Source organism: Cheilinus undulatus, linkage group 6 (assembly GCF_018320785.1).
Source record: "Cheilinus undulatus linkage group 6, ASM1832078v1, whole genome shotgun sequence".
Taxonomy (NCBI): Eukaryota; Metazoa; Chordata; class Actinopteri; order Labriformes; family Labridae; genus Cheilinus; species Cheilinus undulatus.
Window position 1 is genome coordinate 25,525,948 of NC_054870.1, and position 18,967 is coordinate 25,544,914.

The window sequence follows — 18,967 nt, forward strand, 5'->3', positions numbered from 1 at the left end:
TATGATTTTGGATACAACTCAAGACCTAAAATTACCATCGTGTGAAGCCTTCTGAAATAATTTCAGGTGATTTTACACTCTCGAGGCATGGGTGTACATATCAGACAGTCTGCTGCAGTCAAAGACTAAAACAAGGGAGATTTTGTCTTTTATTTTATTTCAGTTAGTTTTGTAAGCACAGAAATAACTTTTAGCTAGTTTTCTTTTAAAGATTCGTTGTTATTAGTTTCAGTACACTAAAATTATTTTTACAGTTTAATCTTAGTAATCCAGTAAGTTTTAGGTGACTACAGTAACCTTGGTTGAAACAGGGTTGGACACCCCTGTTTTAGAGATTAAAATGTACACAACGGTCAGTAGGCTAAAAGGAAGATAAAAAGGTCTGTCATGTTCCCTTTGTGTCAGTTTGGATTTTACATGTTTACACTATTAAATACGTAAGTGGTGGTGTATGTGATAGTTATTTTTTTCTATTACAACCTTAAAACTTTTTGGTGACGTTTAAAATTCGTTTATCTAATCACACACTGTATATTTCTTGTTAATGACTATTGTATTTCTCAACAACTGGTCAAGTCCATGTCATGGCAAGCCAGACCAAAACGTCGGAAGTTGAGATGACAAGTAGGAAATGAAGGCACCACCGTTTTGATTGACAGCTTGACGGTTAATCTCAGTTAGCGGTGTAGCTCACTTGCGGTAGGGTGCTAGCTAAAAAAATGTCTGACTGGGAAGATGAGTACGACGAAAACGGCGTCGCTATCGAGAAATTCGCGACAAAATCAGTCCAAAGTGAACGGAAGTTCCCAGGTAATAATGGTCGAAGAGAAAATCCGGTGTCTTTTGGGGTAAAAAGTAGCAACACATTTGGTGCCCCGATGGAGTGGAGAGCTCGTTATGGCGACACGCCAGAGTACAGAAGCCAGAGGGATGGAGGTGAGAGATGTTCGTCTACACAGAGCAAGGAGCGCCGAGGCCCACCGGGAAGACGTGGCTTTGGGGAAGGGAAGTCCGCACCTGTTACCATAAATGTGGAAAATGGGTCAGTTGGAAGAATAATAGGTAAATGTATTCCTTTCAAAAGCTCACGTTTTTCCCAGTATATGGTACTGTTACAATTTTGATATGAAGTTGCTGTTACATTACCTAGTGATGCTAACTCAGCAGATGCCAGTTAACCTTAGCCTAGCTTTACTTATGGCTAACATTGCCAAACATCACCAGCTGTTTACTAGCCGTTCTACACGTGCGCCACGATTTATTATGCTTTTACTTTGTACTGTTCATGTTAAAAACATAAAAATTGAGTTAAGAATTTATTTTGATCCTGCTAAAGGTCGAGGAGGAGCAAAAATTCGTGAACTTGAAGAGAGCAGCGGCGCAAGAATCAAGGCAAGTCAACATATATTAGCTTTAAACTAAGTTTAGCTGCTAAACTTAAATTCGCTTTCTTGTCTCCAGGTTGTCAATGCCATCTGGGGTAAAATTTACAATGTTAAGCACAATTAGTCTTCCTAGGGCTTAAAGAAGGACTTAACACTACTTAGTAGTAGTTCCTTCCTGTCCAAATAAACAAATGTTTTGATTTTTCTGTAATTATAAATGTTGGACTTGGTAAGTGCTTGTAAATTGCTGTCTTGGTTAAAACTTTTCTACACAGCCAAGGTTTATCAGTGGTACCAGCCACATAAATGTACCATCAGCAATTTTAAATAGGTCTGTATTTTTTTAGGAGCATTTAAAATCCTCTACTTTTGATGAAAACAAACTTTAAATTTTAGGCCACCAGTTTTGCTGTCTAATCACTTTTTAACATTTGTGCAAATTATAAACCAAATAGTTCAAGTCAACATCATTCTTTTGCAGCTGGAGTCAACATCAAGATTTCTTTATTTTGACATTAATTTGTATGATTGAGGGCTGCATGGTGGTGCAGGGGTTAGTGATGTTGCCTCACAGCAAGCAGTTTCCTTGTTCGCGTCCTGCTCAGGACCTTTTGCATGTTCTCCTCGTGTGTGCGCATCTTAGGTTAATTGGTGACTCTAACTTGGCCATAGGTGGGAATGTGAGTGTGTGTCTCCTGACTGTGTACTACGCTTCTTGCCCGATGACAGCTGGGATAGGCCCCCTCGCGGCCTCCCAAAGGGATAGAGGGGTATAGAAAATGGATGTATGTTTGTATGATTGATAAAAATGTTGTGAAAGGAGCATGTATGTGTAACATGTTAGTTTTTAGCCCTTGTATGCAACTATTTTTGTTTTGTCCAGATAAACAAGGGAGACTATGAAGGTGAGGTGCTCATCTTTGGGTCCTCAACTGCCCAGCAGAAGGCCAAGGAGATGATTGAAGAACTGGTAATGGATGGCAACTCTTGTTTTCGCAGTGGTATGAGCTCTTTATTTTTAGAAAAACCTTGATTCTTGAAGAATTCTTGGTAGTTGTGAGTCTTAAATTGGACATAAAACTTTAACATCAAATTCCACCAGTATGGCCATTTTTTTACAATAACTTTCAAAAGTTATTTTAAAAAAGAAACTCCATTTGAATCTTTTACATGATAGAGCTTAACTTGGATACAACTACAGCTTATTGTTTCAAAATTCTTTATTCTTTTGAGCCATTATAAAAGCTTCAGAAAGCTATTCAGTGAAATTGAATTTCTGTTTTTATTTGTTTAACTGATATGTTTTAAAAGATGAATTTGATTCAGCGATGCATTACAGAGAGTTTGATTGTGGTCATCAGTGATCAGATGTTCTTAAATAAATGGGTTAAGGTATTTTTTCCTATTGCTCTTCAGTAGAACTGGATTTAATGCTTAATATTGTTGGTATGATGTAGTAGCAGCCCCTGTGCTAAAATGCTAACAACATGGTGGCGTTATTCAGTATTTACGGGGAAGATAACATGACCGTGTGTGTAGAATTTGCCCTGCAAAGGTTCCAAAGAGTACAAAGAAGTCCTCGATGGATCTTATAAGTCGCTTATGGTCATCATCCTAACGACGTTAAAACGAAGCGGCAGCAGCCACTAGCCTCAGCCGCAGGCATCAGGACCGAGTCAGCGGAGCTCTGATCCTAAGCAGGCATTGAAAACTGCAGAAAGTTTGCCAGAGCCAAAAGGCGCAACATTATAGTAACAAAATCAGTCTGACAGTCTCCTGAACCATCGCTACTTTCATAGACGTATACCTGCCTGCTCTGTTTGACGTGGTTTCATTCAGTTAGACCACGGTGGACTTTACATTCTTAACCTATCTCTGATATGACTTATGTCAGTATTTTTAATCTTTATGTAAAACATCAGCTTGCTTTAATTCTGGCTTAAGCAAACAAAAAACAAACAAACAAACAAAAAAAACCCCAGACCTCCAAATATCTCCATTTGTTAAGCATAACAGCCTGTTATCATTTGGTTTTATGGGGGAAAACCTATGTCAGTTGTTTGTGTATGCTGTACTTGGTACACAAATGTTTAAAAAAGTTAACTATAATAACAGTTATAAAGTCAGAATAGTTCTTTGTTTTTTGAAAAACACGAGTGATATTAGTTAAAATTAGTTATAAATATCTTTGCTCACTACATAGTAACCCCTTCTTACCCCCAGATGTGCATAAAAACATCAAATAAACTTATTTTGTTAAATCATCAATTGAAAAAAATTTATTGGTTATTATTGGTTATTGGCCGTCAGGAGAAGGAAATGATCGGTATTGGTTCAAAAAAATAGTTATCATGCATCACTAAGTGCAACTGCATACTATACCAATGGAAAGTAATAACTGGGGTCAGGGCACATCTACATTAGTTGTGGTATGTGGCGTGCCATTAAGGCAGCTGGATGAAGTAATATGGGAAAGGGCGAATGTACTAGACTGGTGGAAACAACGTGAAAATGAATTCTTGTTGGGTTCTGATATCTGTAAGCTGATGTCACTAAAAGAAATGCAAAGTTTCTAAACTTTTAGCTACTCAAAATACAAAAAAGTGGAGTGGCTAAGAAAATACTTTGTTGATCCACAGATTGTAAATTCTAAGTGATTACTACCACCATTTTTTTTTTTTTACCAGCAGCATACTAAAACTGTAAAAACATCCAATAACATAACAGATTAGGGGATCCATTTCTGCTTTCTTACAGCCAGTGACTTCACTTTGTTGGATGGCCTCTTACAGCACATCAGACAGGACTAAAAAAAATATTCCCTTTTACCTTAAAGACCTTAAATGCAAGGAATACTGTCGCTGAAAATGACTGAATACAATTTCCAAGCATCCTAAGCAGCTTCATCGGGTTCTCAAACAAAGTCAGCTATGGCCTCTGTGATCTGTTTTTATTTTAATTTCCTGAAGCATAGTGCTGTTTCTCAGGTCCAGGTAAATGCGGGGGTCTCTACCCAGGAGGAGAAAGTGGTGATGAAGGAGGCCAAAAAGGGAGAGATGATGGCGGAATAAGAAAAGGCTCTGTGTGGTCTAATACAGCGTTGCAGGCTGCAAGTGTGGCTCCGCCCCGTGAATCCATAGACTGGAACTCCATCCGGGAGAACAAGGACAAGTATGCAGCGCTGAAATGGAAGGGTGAGCACTCATTTTTGAAGTTATCTACATCAACTGCACTCCACAAGCGTTTTGTTCTTGTTGATTTGGCAGTATTCAGGAAATCAGATTTGAAATTCCTCAATGATAATGTGTTTAAGAATTGTAGACCTTCACCAGCAATAGACGGTTGATGGTGGTCACAGCTGGAATCTGAAGTGAATGCTGATGAAAAACTTCTCAAAGCAAGCACCATTCTATTAGGGTGGTGCCACACCCCCCCCCAGTGGCGACCCCCACCCTCCTTGAACATCGAGTTAATTTCATTTAATTGTATTTTCTATATGGTGCCAGATCACAAAAGAGGTCATTTAAGTACCTTTTCTCTAGAGCAGGTCTCTACCTGGTCCCTTAATTTAAAAAACTAAATAGCCTCACGTTATTTATCTTGTTTACATGAATGCATGTCATTTCTAAGCCCCTGTTTTCCGCTCGTTCTTTCTGACTCTATGCCCAGAGCTGAGGAAACCCACACACTGACCAGAGAGCCCCGCCCCCTCCTCCCCATATCAGAGCTGCAGCCACATGTGTACTGGGATGCTCTGAATCAGTATCATGAGAGAGTTCTCCAGCTGATTTATCCACCAAAGTTGTGTATGAATCAATGCCCTGCTTGTTTTACATCTGAGATAGTTAAATGAGCGCTGGATTTCGGAATGAGATTGCAGCAGTTGCAACCTTCATTTGCCCCAGCTGGCATTACTCCTCCTCATCCAGATCCACTGACTGGCCTGTGCTGCTTCATCTGAGATCTTCTTAACTGTCTTTAGCAAATTCTATCGCTGCACTCCCAGCTCTCTAAGTAATGAAACAGCTGACCTTGCTACAAACCCTCTACATCCCACTTCTACTGGACGAGTCCTAACTATCCTGTCAAAACAAAAATAAGTAAGAGAGAAAATATTAATCTCTTTAACCTATTTCCTTGATATTTTGCACCTCCTTTTCAGACCTCCCACCCATGAAGAAGCAGTTTTACACTGAGACAGAGAGTGTTTCCATGCTCACAGCAGAGGAAGTCCGTGAATGGAGGTAAATTTCCCAGAACGACAACATCCTATGGATGTGAGAACAACAGTGCTCTAGTTCCTACTTGATTAAAATCCTAGACACCAGCACAGTTTGAAGACCTTGTGCTTTTCTTTTTTTCTTTGTGAGAAGATGCAGAGTCAAATGCCAAGGCCATTGAAAGACTCTTCAAACCATAAATCACTGTGAATTTCTCCATCCAGATATTTTTTTTTTTTTCCCACTTAGATGAATGGATGGAATTATTTACTCAAGTCTTTGCATGATATCTGAGCAGGTCTAGTTTTAGTGCTTGCAGTTTACAAATTTGACTTATCCATTCATACCAGCCTGATTGTGTTGAAATTTTTAAGTGTTCCTGATGCTGAAAAATACACTTTTTTCAGCTTTTAACAACAACAAAAAAAATCTGTTCATTTTTTTTTTTTTTTTGCTGTGGCTAGAAAACAAACTTTTTTATTTCAAAATCTTTTACTGAGTTTTTTTCTGATAGAACAGTGTAAACACGAATTATAATCAAATGAGAATGTAATACAAAAGACAAAAGTAAACCAAAGCATTAGAAAATCCCTACTGAGTGTTTCACTTTAATGTGGTATTATTGTAGCAAATGTTGCATAGTCTTACATGGAATACTTGTATTTGTACAAGGAGTAAAAATTAAAAATGAAAAGCTTAATATCAATCAACAAAAAAGGGAAAACGAGAGAAAGGGAAGGGTAGAAAGGATGAGGATTACTAATCTAGGGTGCTGGCATTAAATTGGTTTGAATAATGTTCTAGAAAGGGGTGCAGGTTAAATCTCTTCACTGAGCCCTGAACTGTCTAGTTCTAGTTTGAGGAATGACATAACCTCATGCATCCATCGCGGGGGAGAAGGAGGGGTCTGTGATTTCCAACTAAGTAGAATAATCCTGCAGGCTAATAATGTTGCGAATGCAATCAAATCTGATTACCTGAGCACAAACAGCAGACACATGTTGTGTATTTGTCTGTTACTGGCATAGTTATCGTGTTTGAAATACAGAACTGCACTTTTTACCAGTTCCACATTGTTCCTGTTTTGTTGTGTGTTTTGTTTTTTCCACATAGGAAAGAGAACAACAATATCTTTGTGGACGACCTGATAGAGGAGGGGAAGAAGAGGCCCATCCCTAACCCCTGTCGCACCTTTCTGGAGGCATTTGGGCCCTATCCAGAAATCATGGAAAATATTGATCGTGTTGGCTTTGCCAAACCAACTCCCATTCAAGTATGAGCCTTACACCCTAGAAAATGTATTTTGGAAATGATCACAGAAACTACTTTGTGTAAGTTTTGAATTTAAAACAGTAGAAAGCTCCTCTAAGAATCAGTTGCTTTGAAAAAAAACACAATGTAAACTGACCACTCCTGTTTAATCTAGTTTATAAATTGCCTCTTTATTTGAAATCATCTTGAACTTAATATTCACACTGCACGATAAATGACTCCACTGTTTTTATACCAGTTGGTTTTATAAAAGTATGATCCGTTTTTTCCCTCTGTCAAAATAAAAATAAATAAAGCTAAAAAAGAAACTTAAAAACTTAAGGTTACTACATTCTAAGTGCAATAGAGGTGTAAACACAGATAGCATAAAAATGTTATCTTAGGTGTGTTATTTCCTTTATAGAACAAGTGATACAATGAAATGAAAGTGTGATTTAGTCATAAATAGAAAGTGAAACCTCAATGTAGAACTGTCCTTCTGAATTAAATTGCCTTGCTTTTTATGGTAAAAACACTCAACGTTTCCTCTTAATAATGAAGAGAGAGGTTCATTGTCTCAAATGTTGGATTAAAAACAGCAATAACTACTCGGGAAAAAAACTCTTTTTGATCATGCCTTTTAATCACAAGATAAGAACTATATTGGAAAGTATTCAGAAATGTGACGTATTTAGTTCACATTTAGTTACCAGTCGTGATGATGAACTATTTTACTGAATCTATTTTGTAGAAATGATGCAAACATTAAGAATTGTATCTCAAATATATCTTACTTAAGACCAACCACCTTGTGTAACTCTCCTGGCTGACATATTTATGGCTACTTCCTGGGTGTGCCTGGATTTTTTCAGAGGACTTATGCTGTGTTTAAACAAAGAAAACAAAGAAACTTGAGCATCTCTCTATCGTTTTACTTTCATTTCACATAAAAGGCTTGGCCAGGCGAGATGTAACATGAGAGGCATTGGTTTCATTATTCCAGCTTTTTATGAGGCAATTGCGCTTAGAAGAACTGGTTTTACCTGCTTTCAATGACTAACGTCCTCCTTTAGCAAACATGCAAGTTTGCATAGCTGTATGTATAATGCTGTTCAACTATGTGTGCCAACTACAGATTAGTTTTGTAAATGTTTTTCCCTTGTATATTTTAAAGGTCAAACTGTAGCCATCATTCAATCCTATGTTAACATTTAAAAAAAACAGTAACCCCTGATGCACTTAAATGGGGTTTTCTTACACTTTTCTTCATGCCTTTTGAAGTTGCTAGTAAAACTATATAATCAGCTTACTATAATCCTTGCTTTGGAAATAATGTAATATTTGAAAGCAAGAATTGTGAGACTTTAGTTTGACTGCAAAAGTCTGAGTTGGTTATAGCTCTAGGTTTGTGCAGTATGTGTGGTGAATTGTTTTGGTTTAATGACTATATTATGATAATTCACTGTTTCTTCATCAGTCTCAGGCCTGGCCAGTGCTGCTAAGTGGGGAGGACCTGATAGCCATTGCTCAGACAGGGACAGGGAAAACCCTGGCCTACTTGCTGCCAGGATTCATACATATGGAGGGCCAGCCTGTGTAAGTACAGGCCCGTATGCTTACCTTTCACATATTTTGAGGGTCATTTTTCTAAGAGGTTACAATATTTTTCAGAACTCAGACCATTATTCAGACCTGTTCCGTCCTTTTGCCTTTCTCTATTGACAGTCCTAGGGCTGAGCGGGGTGGTCCTGGTATGTTGGTACTGACTCCAACCCGAGAACTGGCACTGCAGATTGAAACAGAATGCAAAAAATACCATTTCAAGAGCTATAACAGGTCCAGCAGTCTATTAATATCAAACCTTTATAGTGATCAGCTTACCCTCACCTATGTTATTTGTATACAACATGACCTTGACTGTTTCTTTTGTACCTCCTTTCAGTATCTGTATCTATGGTGGAGGGGATAGAAGAGCCCAGATCAGTCTGGTGAAGGGTGGAGTGGACATAGTGATCGCCACACCAGGACGACTAAATGATCTACAGATGAATGAGCTCATCAATCTTAGCTCTATCACCTACTTGGTAAGCTGTGTGCATCAACCATATTTTTAACCTTGTCAAAGTTTTAATATGCATTTTTGATACCACATGCTTTAAATTATACAATATTTGTTATTTCATGTGCCGTTGTACCAAAAACTACTAAAATTATGAAGCTTCGAAAAAAATGTGATCAAATTGCCTACCCAAAGGGCTTCAAGATAGACAGAGTTCAGCTGCGGCTGAACAACATTGAGACTAAGTAGAAAGCGCAAGTATCACTCGTTACAACACAGAAATCAGAGGTTATTTTCTTATGCTGCATTGTAGTTAAGCTCTGAAGAACCAAGAGACACGTCTACACCTTTGCACAAACGTGCAGGATTTTGTTCGACAGCTGCAAAAGTCACGCTCCTTCTTTCCTTCTTTGTCTCTCTGTCTTACAGCCTCCACCCCTCTAACTGCTTGCTGTCACTGGTCCTTAAAGTACATTCAGAAGTCATTTTAGAATCTATACAGTGACGCACATTTACATTAATTGGAGGCTGTGGCAGACAGATAAAGTGTGTAGGAGAGGGGCAGTAAAGCCACCTGGTCCATTCAAGTTTTTCTTTAGTTACCAACCTGTGAATTAATGACTGTGAGCTTCACATGAATACACAAGCAATGACTCACATAAAATGACCTAAATAAAAACGTTGGAATTTACAGACAGGGAGCAGAATCACTGCAAACACTTCTTTTAGATTATTAATGATAATTCACTGTAAACATTAATTTCCGGTAAATGTCATACAGCATTGCAGGCTGTAAGCTATTGTGTAGATAAACTCTTAATTTTTATTAGAAGTGTGTGAAATTTCGGCAAGCTGTGTGTTCAGGTACCCTTTCTTATGTGCAGGAAGAAAAAAAATATTAAAATCACCAGCTTTAGGTGCCCAGGAGATCAGTTTTTGTTGGCATGGAATTAAAACAGGTTTCAATATTGAAATTTAGAATTCAGGTATGGTGACAACTTCACATTTCTGTTGTCGTGTGGAGGATTTTCTGTTTGATTTTTTCTCTTCCATTAGAGTTTAATCTTTTAAGATGTCTCATATTTTTTCCTGACTATCTCATAATAGTTCAGTTCAACAATGTTGAGGGAACCAGTTAAGGGAAAGTGTTGGCTCTGTGTAATGGGTGTGTCTGTGGTTATATTTATTTTTAGATGTTTATGGCAGTGCAGATGGTATGTTTTCAATAACTGCTGAATCATTCTGTAAAAAAGGTGCTGGATGAGGCTGACCGTATGCTCGATATGGGCTTTGAGCCCCAGATTATGAAGATTCTACTGGACATCCGCCCAGATCGGCAGACTGTCATGACAAGGTATAATGTATTATGTCACACAAAGCAATGTAAAAGTCATCCTCACAGTGTTAAAGAAAGGGAGTATAAGACGAAGAGATCATGCACAGAACACACATAAAGAATGTAAAACAGCCTATATTGGTCCACACTTTTGAGATAGTATTACCTTTATTCAAAGTGTAAATGTTTTTGTCATGTTTCAGAAACAACCTCATACTCTGTATCACAACAGTGTATTATTAATTCATATTTGGCAGGGGAAAGGAAGAATATCTGACCAATTATGGGAGCAGATTCAGCAGCTGCATTCATTAGTTTCATTGTTTCCATAAGTGTTGTGCGGATTGGTTTTAAAATATTGCCATATGTACACTAAAGAAATAAAAAAATCTATTTATATTTTTTTAATTTTCAATGTTTTTCAGTGCCACCTGGCCCACTGGTGTGAGACGACTGGCCAAATCCTACCTTAAGAACCCCATGATGGTTTATGTGGGCACCCTGGACTTGGCAGTAAGTGAAAGTTAATACAGTAACTCAGTATGTTGGCTGATGTACTGATACACAAATTGAATAATAGAAATCTACGCCAACTAAAAGATTTCGCCATGATCTTCTTTCTTCAAACATATCTTTGCTCTTGTGAGGTGCATTTGACTGTTGACCTTTGACTGTTTCTGTGTTTCTCTGGGTCTTAGGCTGTTGACACAGTACAGCAAACAGTGTTGATAGTCCGCGAAGAGGAGAAAAAGTCTTATTTGTTTGACTTTATCGGAAACATGCTGCCTGAAGATAAAGCCCTCATTTTTGTCGGCAAGAAGCTTATGTGAGTAGGAAGTGGTGAACTTTTTGTTAAGGAAGTAAATTGTTGTGCAATGGTGAATGCAGATAAATTTTATAGTCTCAGGTAGATGCAAAAGATAACCATGTAACCATTAAAAACACAATCACTGACACGTGTTTTTCTCTTTGTGTCCAATTTCAGATGTGATGACCTGTCCAGTGACATGTGTCTGCAGGGCATGGCTGTGCAGAGTCTACATGGTGACCGTGAGCAGTGTGACCGGGAAGAGGCCCTCAAGGACTTTAAAGAGAGTATGCTAAGGGACTAAGATATTACATTTAACAAAAGATATGTTCACATGGACAGATAAGCAAAATGAAAGCCTGATAGAGTAAAATCGCTTCCCATATGCATAATAGTTTTTGATTTTATCTGGCCCATCCAGAAATGTAAACATCACTGACAGTGTTTGTTTATGCTGATAGTTTGTATTGGTATCAATGTACACTCTTGATCTGATTGTGTCTAGTTGGGGTAAACCTGTTTTTATTGTACACGTATTAAGTTTCTTGTGCAGTTATAAGATGTAAGAAAACATCATATAAAAGACAGTAAAAAGCAGAGATCCAAAGTCACACACGTGTGAGAAAGGAGGAGAATGAAATCTCTGTGGCATGACGGTAAGCAGGAAAACAATCTGGAGGTGTACTTCTGTGGCAGTGTTTCTTTACAACACAGGCATGTTTTAGCTGACAGTTGTGCATAAACTGGATCTTACTCTAAGAGAAACTTTGACACACCTGTTTACAGGACCACATTCCTGACTGTTGTGCTCTACCAGTATCATTGTGCACTTCAATAATGTGTTAATAGTGAACAGAAATCAATTCATCAGAAGTTGGAGCACATTTTCCTTTTATGTTTACAGGAAGGAACAGTTTCTTTTTTTTGTTGTTGCACACAGACTCTGACAGCTCTGGGCATGCCAGATCACTTTTTTCTGATTGAATGTTTTTTTGTTTTCTGATTAAATACTTGATGTATTAGCCTGCCTTAAACAGATCACTTTATTTAGCATTAGTGTTGAACAGTTTGGTGATAATGTGCGATTGTGATTATACTGAACAATATTGCAATTACGATAAAATACAGAAATGATATTATGAGACTACTTGCTTGGTTATCAAAGAAAATGCAGAGAATGATGAGAGTTTTGGAGTGTGTATTTCTCAAACCAAAACATACATTATTAAGTAGAATAGAAACCTTAAAGCAACTAGATTAATTGTGTAGCGCTTTTTGGTGTACATTTAAAGTGTTAATTTGGTGTTACTTTACAGTTTGACTCCTCAGTCATTATAATTTAAGATTGAAGAAATATTGCATGTAACCATGGCTAATGTTGAAACTCAAACCTCAGTTGGACAAGGCATCACAAGTTAAATCTGAAGAATAAAATTGGACAACATGGTTCTGTGTCTTTTCCAGGTCGAGTTCGTATCCTGGTTGCCACAGACTTGGCATCTCGTGGGCTGGATGTCCATGACATCACACACGTCTTTAACTTTGACTTCCCACGTAATATAGAGGAGTATGTGCATCGTGTGGGCCGCACTGGACGAGCGGGGTAAGACGGATGGGGATCACTTGATTGGATACTTTCAGTGTTCTGCTGCTTTTCTTTGGTTAGTCTGTGATATTGATGCCTTCATGTTTTAGACGGTCAGGTGCTTCTGTTACGCTGGTAACAAGAGAAAACTGGAGGATGGCCCCTGAACTTATTCCCATCCTGGAGCGAGCAGGACAGGTGAGCACCAGGTTCATTTAAAATGTTTGTTGCTCTTTGTTTTTGCAACCTTGACACCTGACATTAATGAAAAGGAATCATCTGTTTTGTTCTTATTTGAATGCATTCTTATTTATCTGGATTTTTAAAAATGTAAATTATTTCTTTTTGCAGGAGGTGCCTGAGGAACTAGTGCTTATGGCCGAGAGATACGAGAAGCACAAGAGGGAGAAGGAGGCGTATGGTCCAAGGGGAGGACATGGAGGAGGAGGAGGGGGGAGAAGAGATGATGGAAGAAGAGGAGGCAGGGATCGAGGACAAAACTGGGGATTCTGATGCCTGGTTGTAAATGTAAGTCTTCACAAACCCCAACATGGAGAGTCTACTTTTTGGCATAAAACAGTGAACAGCACAAATGTGCATGAGAGGAGATTAAATTCATTTTTGTGGTATTTTGATGAACTATCTAAAATGTGAAACTAATTTCATTTCTGTTTTTTTTTTTTTTTTTTAATATCAAAGCAGAATGAAGCAGGATCTGAAACCACCTGTGTTCTTACAACGTATTGATGTACATAGCATTTTGTTTGTTGCTATACATTTTTCTTTGTTTTATTTACCTTCCATTATCAGTTTGAGGCATTTGCACCTCATTTGGTTTTTCTCCTGTTTTAAAAATGTTTAAAATCCACGTTTGACTTTCAACTGTAACTTACCAGCAACAGCAGTGTGTAGTATTCTTCTGAACACTTGGTTGTCATTTTTTTGATGTGTTATAAAGAACCCTGTGTAATAATAAATTCTCTTTTTCAAGAGATCTGACACAGAAGTGTGTATTTTATTGGCCTTGTAACTTTGATCTTATACAAACGTGGACAAAATTGTTGGTACCCCTCTGTTAATGAAAGAAAAAACCCACAGTGGTCACAGAAATAACTTCAATCTGACAAAAGTGATAATAAAAATTCAATGAAAATTAACCAATGAAAATCAGACATTGCTTTTGAATTGTGGTTCAACAGAATTATTTTAAAAAACAAACTTATGAAATAGGCCTGGACAAAAATGATGGTACCCTTAACTTAATATTTTGTTGCACAAGCCATCAGAAGATGGGTACACTGTGGTCATAAAGTGATGGATGTGTTTCTGAGTACGTTGAAAACTGCTACTAAGGGGTTCAAAGTGTGCCAAGAAAATTTCCCTCACACCATTACACCACCAGCCTGAACCACTATAACAATGCAGGATGGATCCATGCTTTCATGTTGTTTGTACCAAATTCCGACCCTACCATCTGAATGTCTCTGAAATCCAGACTCACAAGATCAGGACACATTTTTCCAATCTTGTATTGCCCGATTTTGTGAGCTCGTGTGAATTGTAGCCTCAGTTTCCTGTTCTTAGCTGACAGGAGTGGCACCCAGCGTGGGTTTTCAGCTGCTGTAGCCCATCTGCTTCAAGGTTCAAAGTGTTGTGCATTCAAAGATGCTATTCTGCATACCTTGTTATTTGAGTTACTGTTGCTTTTTTATTATCTTGAACCAGTCTGCCCATTATCCTCAGACTTCTGACATCAACAAGACTTTTTTGTCCACATAACTGCCACTTTCTTGGATATTTTCCCTTTTTCTGACCATTCTTTGTAAACCCTAAGATGCTTTTTTGTGAAAAACCTAGTAGGTCAGCAGTTTCTGAAAAACTCAGACCAGCCTGTCTGGGATCAACAGCAATGCTACATTCAGTCACTTCCCCATTCTGATGCTGCAAGTCTTCAAGAAAACATATACAAGCAGAAATGCATTAAGTTGCTGCCATGTGATTGGCTGATTAGCGATTTGTGTTAACAGGCAATTGAGAGATGTACCTAATACAGTGCGTGGTAAGTGCAGTTATTCTTATAATGGGTTGCATTTGATTTCTGTGGTTTCTTTTAGTTTCCTCAAAGTAAAAAAATAGACTTGGGGTGCTTTTAATCCTTTATCAGTTCTTCCATTTTTACAGCAGTTTTGTATGATAACGCAAGAGGCAAAGTCACATTTAAAACAAAAATCATGGCCCATTAATTAATGTTTACATGTAAGCATGAAGTCCAAATATGTCTGTCTAATGTCAGACACTTTGACAAATAAATTCTGACTTTCATTGATTTTTATTTCTAATTTTAGATTGGCTTGGCTCTCAGTTTTATCTTCTTAAATGGTGTATGATTGGATGCCCTATACCTCAGGTAAGATGTCTTTTTATGATATATTCTAATATAAGTCACATTTTTGAGCTTGATGAACTTCACTGAGAAGAGGCAAACCAAACTCCCCTTCCTTTGTGATAAAGCATATAGGCTACTTAGGTTTAAGATAATTCTTCCAAATAAAGAAATCAGTTCTCTAAGGAGTTTTATACATCGAGGACCTTCCCACTACTTAAGTTTGATGTGTTGTAAATGTAGCATGCCTTCAGCCATGTTTATGGCCAGTATGGCATTAATTAGCCACAACATGCATGCACATAAATCCCTTGTCTGGTAATTTTGACTGCATGTGGTTGACTCACTAATTCGACATGAAGTACCTGCCCATGTCTTTTTAAAGAACAGCTTCTGAAGGCTAAGTTAAGAAATAGAAAACATTAAAACTCATCTTAATAATTTAGGACGTGCAAATTTAGAGCTGCAGTGAATGTGTCTATTTTCTCCCAAAATTATAGTCCCATTTTTACGTATACAATTCCAGAATTAAGGTTCCAAAAATAATTTAGTAAGACAGCTTAAACATTTGATTTGTTATAGTCCTGTTTGTGATCAGATATGGGGTTATTGCATCTTATTCAGCTGTTGATTGCATCTTATTCAATGCCCCAACCTTTTTTTTTTATTTGGGGCTTAAAAACTTGAAATGATTCACAAATGAAGCTGACCAATCACAGATCCAGATACCTCATAGAATAGGAGAAAAACATTTTTCAGTCCAAATGATGTAACGATGAAGACTCAGTGCTGGGGCAGAGCAAAGTTAAAAATGAGTTGGAATATCAGAGGCAAAGAGACAACTTTTAATTTGAAAGTAAAGTAACTGTTTAGACAACAATGAATGATTAGAGCAAAAGCATTTGGATGAAAATAACCAGTGTTCAAAGAAATGAATCACAAAGACTTCTGTAAAACAATCAGTTAAGTGGCCAGACAGAAATATCTGCTGTTGCACCAAGCCTTCATTTAAAAATAGGAAAGCCTTTATCGCGTTCCTCCCTGATACAACGGGCCAGGTTGTTGCACTTGCTTTGTCCTGGACCCGAGAGCAGATTCTGAGACGGGATGAAGAAGTTTGGTAGATCCCCTCTTTCTAAATAGTCTACAAAGTTCTTTAGCAGCAGCTGAAAACAGTGGCTCAGGTCTGAGGCTCTCCAGTCGATGTCTTTAGATCTAGAGCAGCAGGCATGCAGGAGTGTAGTCTTGGCGTGGTAGGAGCAGAACTTGTCAAAGGAAGGATCCCTCTCCTTTAGCAAACTGAGAAGGTGCTTGAGGAGCTTCAGACAGTCTTTCCTGCGTACAAAGAGAAAAGAAATAAACTTTGACCTGTTCTTATGTTAAAGAAAGCAGGTCCATTTTCATTCAAACATTAAACAAGAGGACTCGTTTAAAAGAATTGGACCTAACCTGCAGCAGCGTACTCCACCTTTCTCACAGCATGTCTTCTCTGATCCATGATTCTTCAGGATATCCTTCTCAATATGAGAGAAAGAAACCCGCCAAACATCTGTGTGATAAATTACAAAATATTCAATGGACAGGGGCACTTGAAGCTTCTCTTTTTTTTTCTAAAAAGTCATCTTTGATATAAGGTCAGATGTAAAAAAAAAAAAAACTCAATTATGATGAATATACATCTTTATGATGTGAAACTGCTGAACAAAGCAAATATGTATTATGTCTGTTCCTGAAAGAGCACTTCTGTTGCTCGCACTAAAAGATGGTTTTGTAAATTTTAGCCTCATATCTGATCACTGAGAGATTTACCCTTTGCAAGAACACCATCGTTTTCCACACTGCCCCTGCCTTCATATTTAGGGACCAGATAATATGGCTTCCACTTGTATTCCTTCTTTACTTTTGTTCCCAGCCAGCCATCTATTTTGAGGCCTTCTTTGGTGAAAATCGGCCAGCGAGATTTGACCACAATGCTGAGAACAACATCCAGTGAAATCGTGACTGACTGCACTTTAGTGATTAAGGTCACTGCAGGACAGCCTTTTTTCTTTTTGGTCATTTCCCATTCTGAAAGGACAGACAAAAAAGGAGAGAGAGTAATAAACCATAATAAAAGTACAGGCTTTGTTAATGAAAAATTGTGATTTCCCTCTTAAGGCAGAGTTAATCAGACAGCATCAACATATTTGTATGTATTGTATATGGACCTGAGTCTGGAATAAAGTTTATCATATAAAGGACTTAATGTTTTTGCTGAAAGAGAATTTTGTTCTTGCCAATTACAGTCACAAAGTTTGCCCATTTCACAACAACAAAAAAGTAACTTGAGTACTCACCTGGATATTTCTTTGCGCATTTCTTCACTTCTTCCCTGAATTCCTTGAGCATCATGCTGGAAGATAAAGTGCCATTCTCTTGAAATTTCTGCAAAGGGTTCTTTTCACGCTTCAAGCCCACACTGTAAAATGCTCCATCATCTCCAAATGGTTCAATGCTCACTCGGTCAACAGGAAAGGGCAGCATTACATCAAATTCATCAGGATTGGCAATCTGTATAAATGCACACATGATGCAAAATTGATTCTCTAATACAATGGCTTGTAACACTTAGATCATTGACCCTTTTTTTAAAAGACAAAAAAAGATCACAATACTTGTTTTAGAGAACTCCAAAGCGACTTACCTTCAAATTTTCATAGTAACTCCCAGTACGCAGTGGCTGCTCTACTTCTTTGAAGTATACTGTGTTCTGTTTCAAGTGTGCAATTATATTTTCTACTAGTGTATTAACGACTCCTGATGCATCTGATCTCTCCTGCTTCTTAATCTTCAGTTTTTCCAGAGTTTTGTTGAGAATGGAGTCCACTGCAGCATTTTTGGTATCCTCTGGTGCCTCTGGTGGCAGTTCAAGTGATTTTGCCTTTATAGAACATGATTTTGCTTTTCTAACCTTTGTCAACTCATTTTTGATGTCCTTTGGTACCTCTTGTTGCATCTTTGCCATCTCCTCTGGAGGTTGTGGAAGCGATTTTGCCTTTTCAAGACAGGGTTTTGCTGTTGTAACCTTGATCCTATCATCTTTGATGTCCTTTGGTGCCTCTGGCTTAGTCTTCTTTCGTGCTTCAGCAGATTGTTGTGTTGTTTTGACACTTCCAGCACGCACTTTTGGTCTTGTGTCTTGCACAGGAGCCTTGGTAGCACATGTCCTTTGATGCTCGGTGGTTTCCTTTTGTGGGCTCAGTACAGATTGCTTCTCCTCAGATTGGTTTGCCTTTTCCCGCGCTCTTGGTTTCTGTTCCTTTGCTGTACCATTTAGCCTCTCCTCCAAAAAGTCTTTCCCTGGACTTTTGGGTAGAGTTGCTGCTTTCATGTCTTCCATGCCATCTCTGCTCTTAGGACAAGTCTTTGCCTTGAGTGTTGTCCCTTTGCTAGTCATGATAATGCAATGAGAAATGAAAGTATTCTGTAATTTATACTGCAAGTGTTTCCGGTAAGTCTATAAAAACACGCCTTATAACCATTCCTTGAGTGTTGTCCCTTTGCTAGTCATGATAATGCAATGAGAAATGAAAGTATTCTGTAATTCATACCGCAAGTGTTTCCGGTAAGTCTATAAAAACACGCCTTGTAACTGCCTGGCATCCCAACCATGGACTAACAGCTACATCTTGTGGATAAAAGTAACTACTGTGGGTATTTTTACATTGTCTCATCAAGTCTTGTCTTGCAAGAAAGTAATTGGTTGCCCCTGTTTGGTAGATCCTTAATGTAAAAACCACACTACTTTTTCCATGTGTTACTTGGCCTTTTGGCGTTTTTTCTCAATGTGAATGCGAATGTGTGATGGCATTGGTAAGTTCTTTAGGTTTATTACATCCACATGTGCTACTAGTGAAAGGAGTCAGAGGAGAGCACTTGTTAACTAGCTGCTTGTTCTCTT

At 38.1% G+C, this 18,967-nt stretch overlaps 2 protein-coding genes across 3 annotated transcripts; one reads left to right on the plus strand and one right to left on the minus strand.

The window, feature by feature from the left end:
• The first annotated feature begins 653 nt into the window (after positions 1 to 653).
• ddx43 (DEAD (Asp-Glu-Ala-Asp) box polypeptide 43) lies at positions 654 to 13,636 on the plus strand. 2 transcript variants are annotated; one of them, XM_041789712.1, is made up of 17 exons: positions 654 to 1,062; positions 1,337 to 1,392; positions 2,269 to 2,386; positions 4,373 to 4,579; positions 5,548 to 5,629; positions 6,719 to 6,878; positions 8,334 to 8,452; positions 8,582 to 8,692; positions 8,799 to 8,940; positions 10,169 to 10,269; positions 10,677 to 10,764; positions 10,950 to 11,077; positions 11,237 to 11,346; positions 12,524 to 12,662; positions 12,755 to 12,842; positions 12,996 to 13,172; positions 13,344 to 13,636. In XM_041789712.1, exons 1-16 carry the CDS (start codon positions 720 to 722, stop codon positions 13,155 to 13,157), a joined length of 2,154 nt encoding a protein of 717 aa, XP_041645646.1. In that variant the 5' UTR covers positions 654 to 719; the 3' UTR covers positions 13,158 to 13,172; positions 13,344 to 13,636. The 2 variants fall into 2 exon arrangements, with proteins under 2 accessions (XP_041645646.1, XP_041645647.1); XM_041789713.1 differs by having other exon boundaries at positions 13,347 to 13,636.
• Positions 13,637 to 16,031: 2,395 nt separating this feature from the next.
• On the minus strand, positions 16,032 to 18,558 carry cgasa (cyclic GMP-AMP synthase a). Its single transcript, XM_041790204.1, has 5 exons — positions 17,711 to 18,558; positions 17,364 to 17,577; positions 16,837 to 17,094; positions 16,477 to 16,576; positions 16,032 to 16,362 (listed from the first exon to the last, which is right to left on the minus strand). The coding sequence occupies exons 1-5, from the start codon at positions 18,461 to 18,463 to the stop codon at positions 16,032 to 16,034; spliced, it is 1,656 nt and encodes a 551-aa protein (XP_041646138.1). The 5' UTR covers positions 18,464 to 18,558.
• Between the last annotated feature and the right edge of the window lie 409 nt (positions 18,559 to 18,967).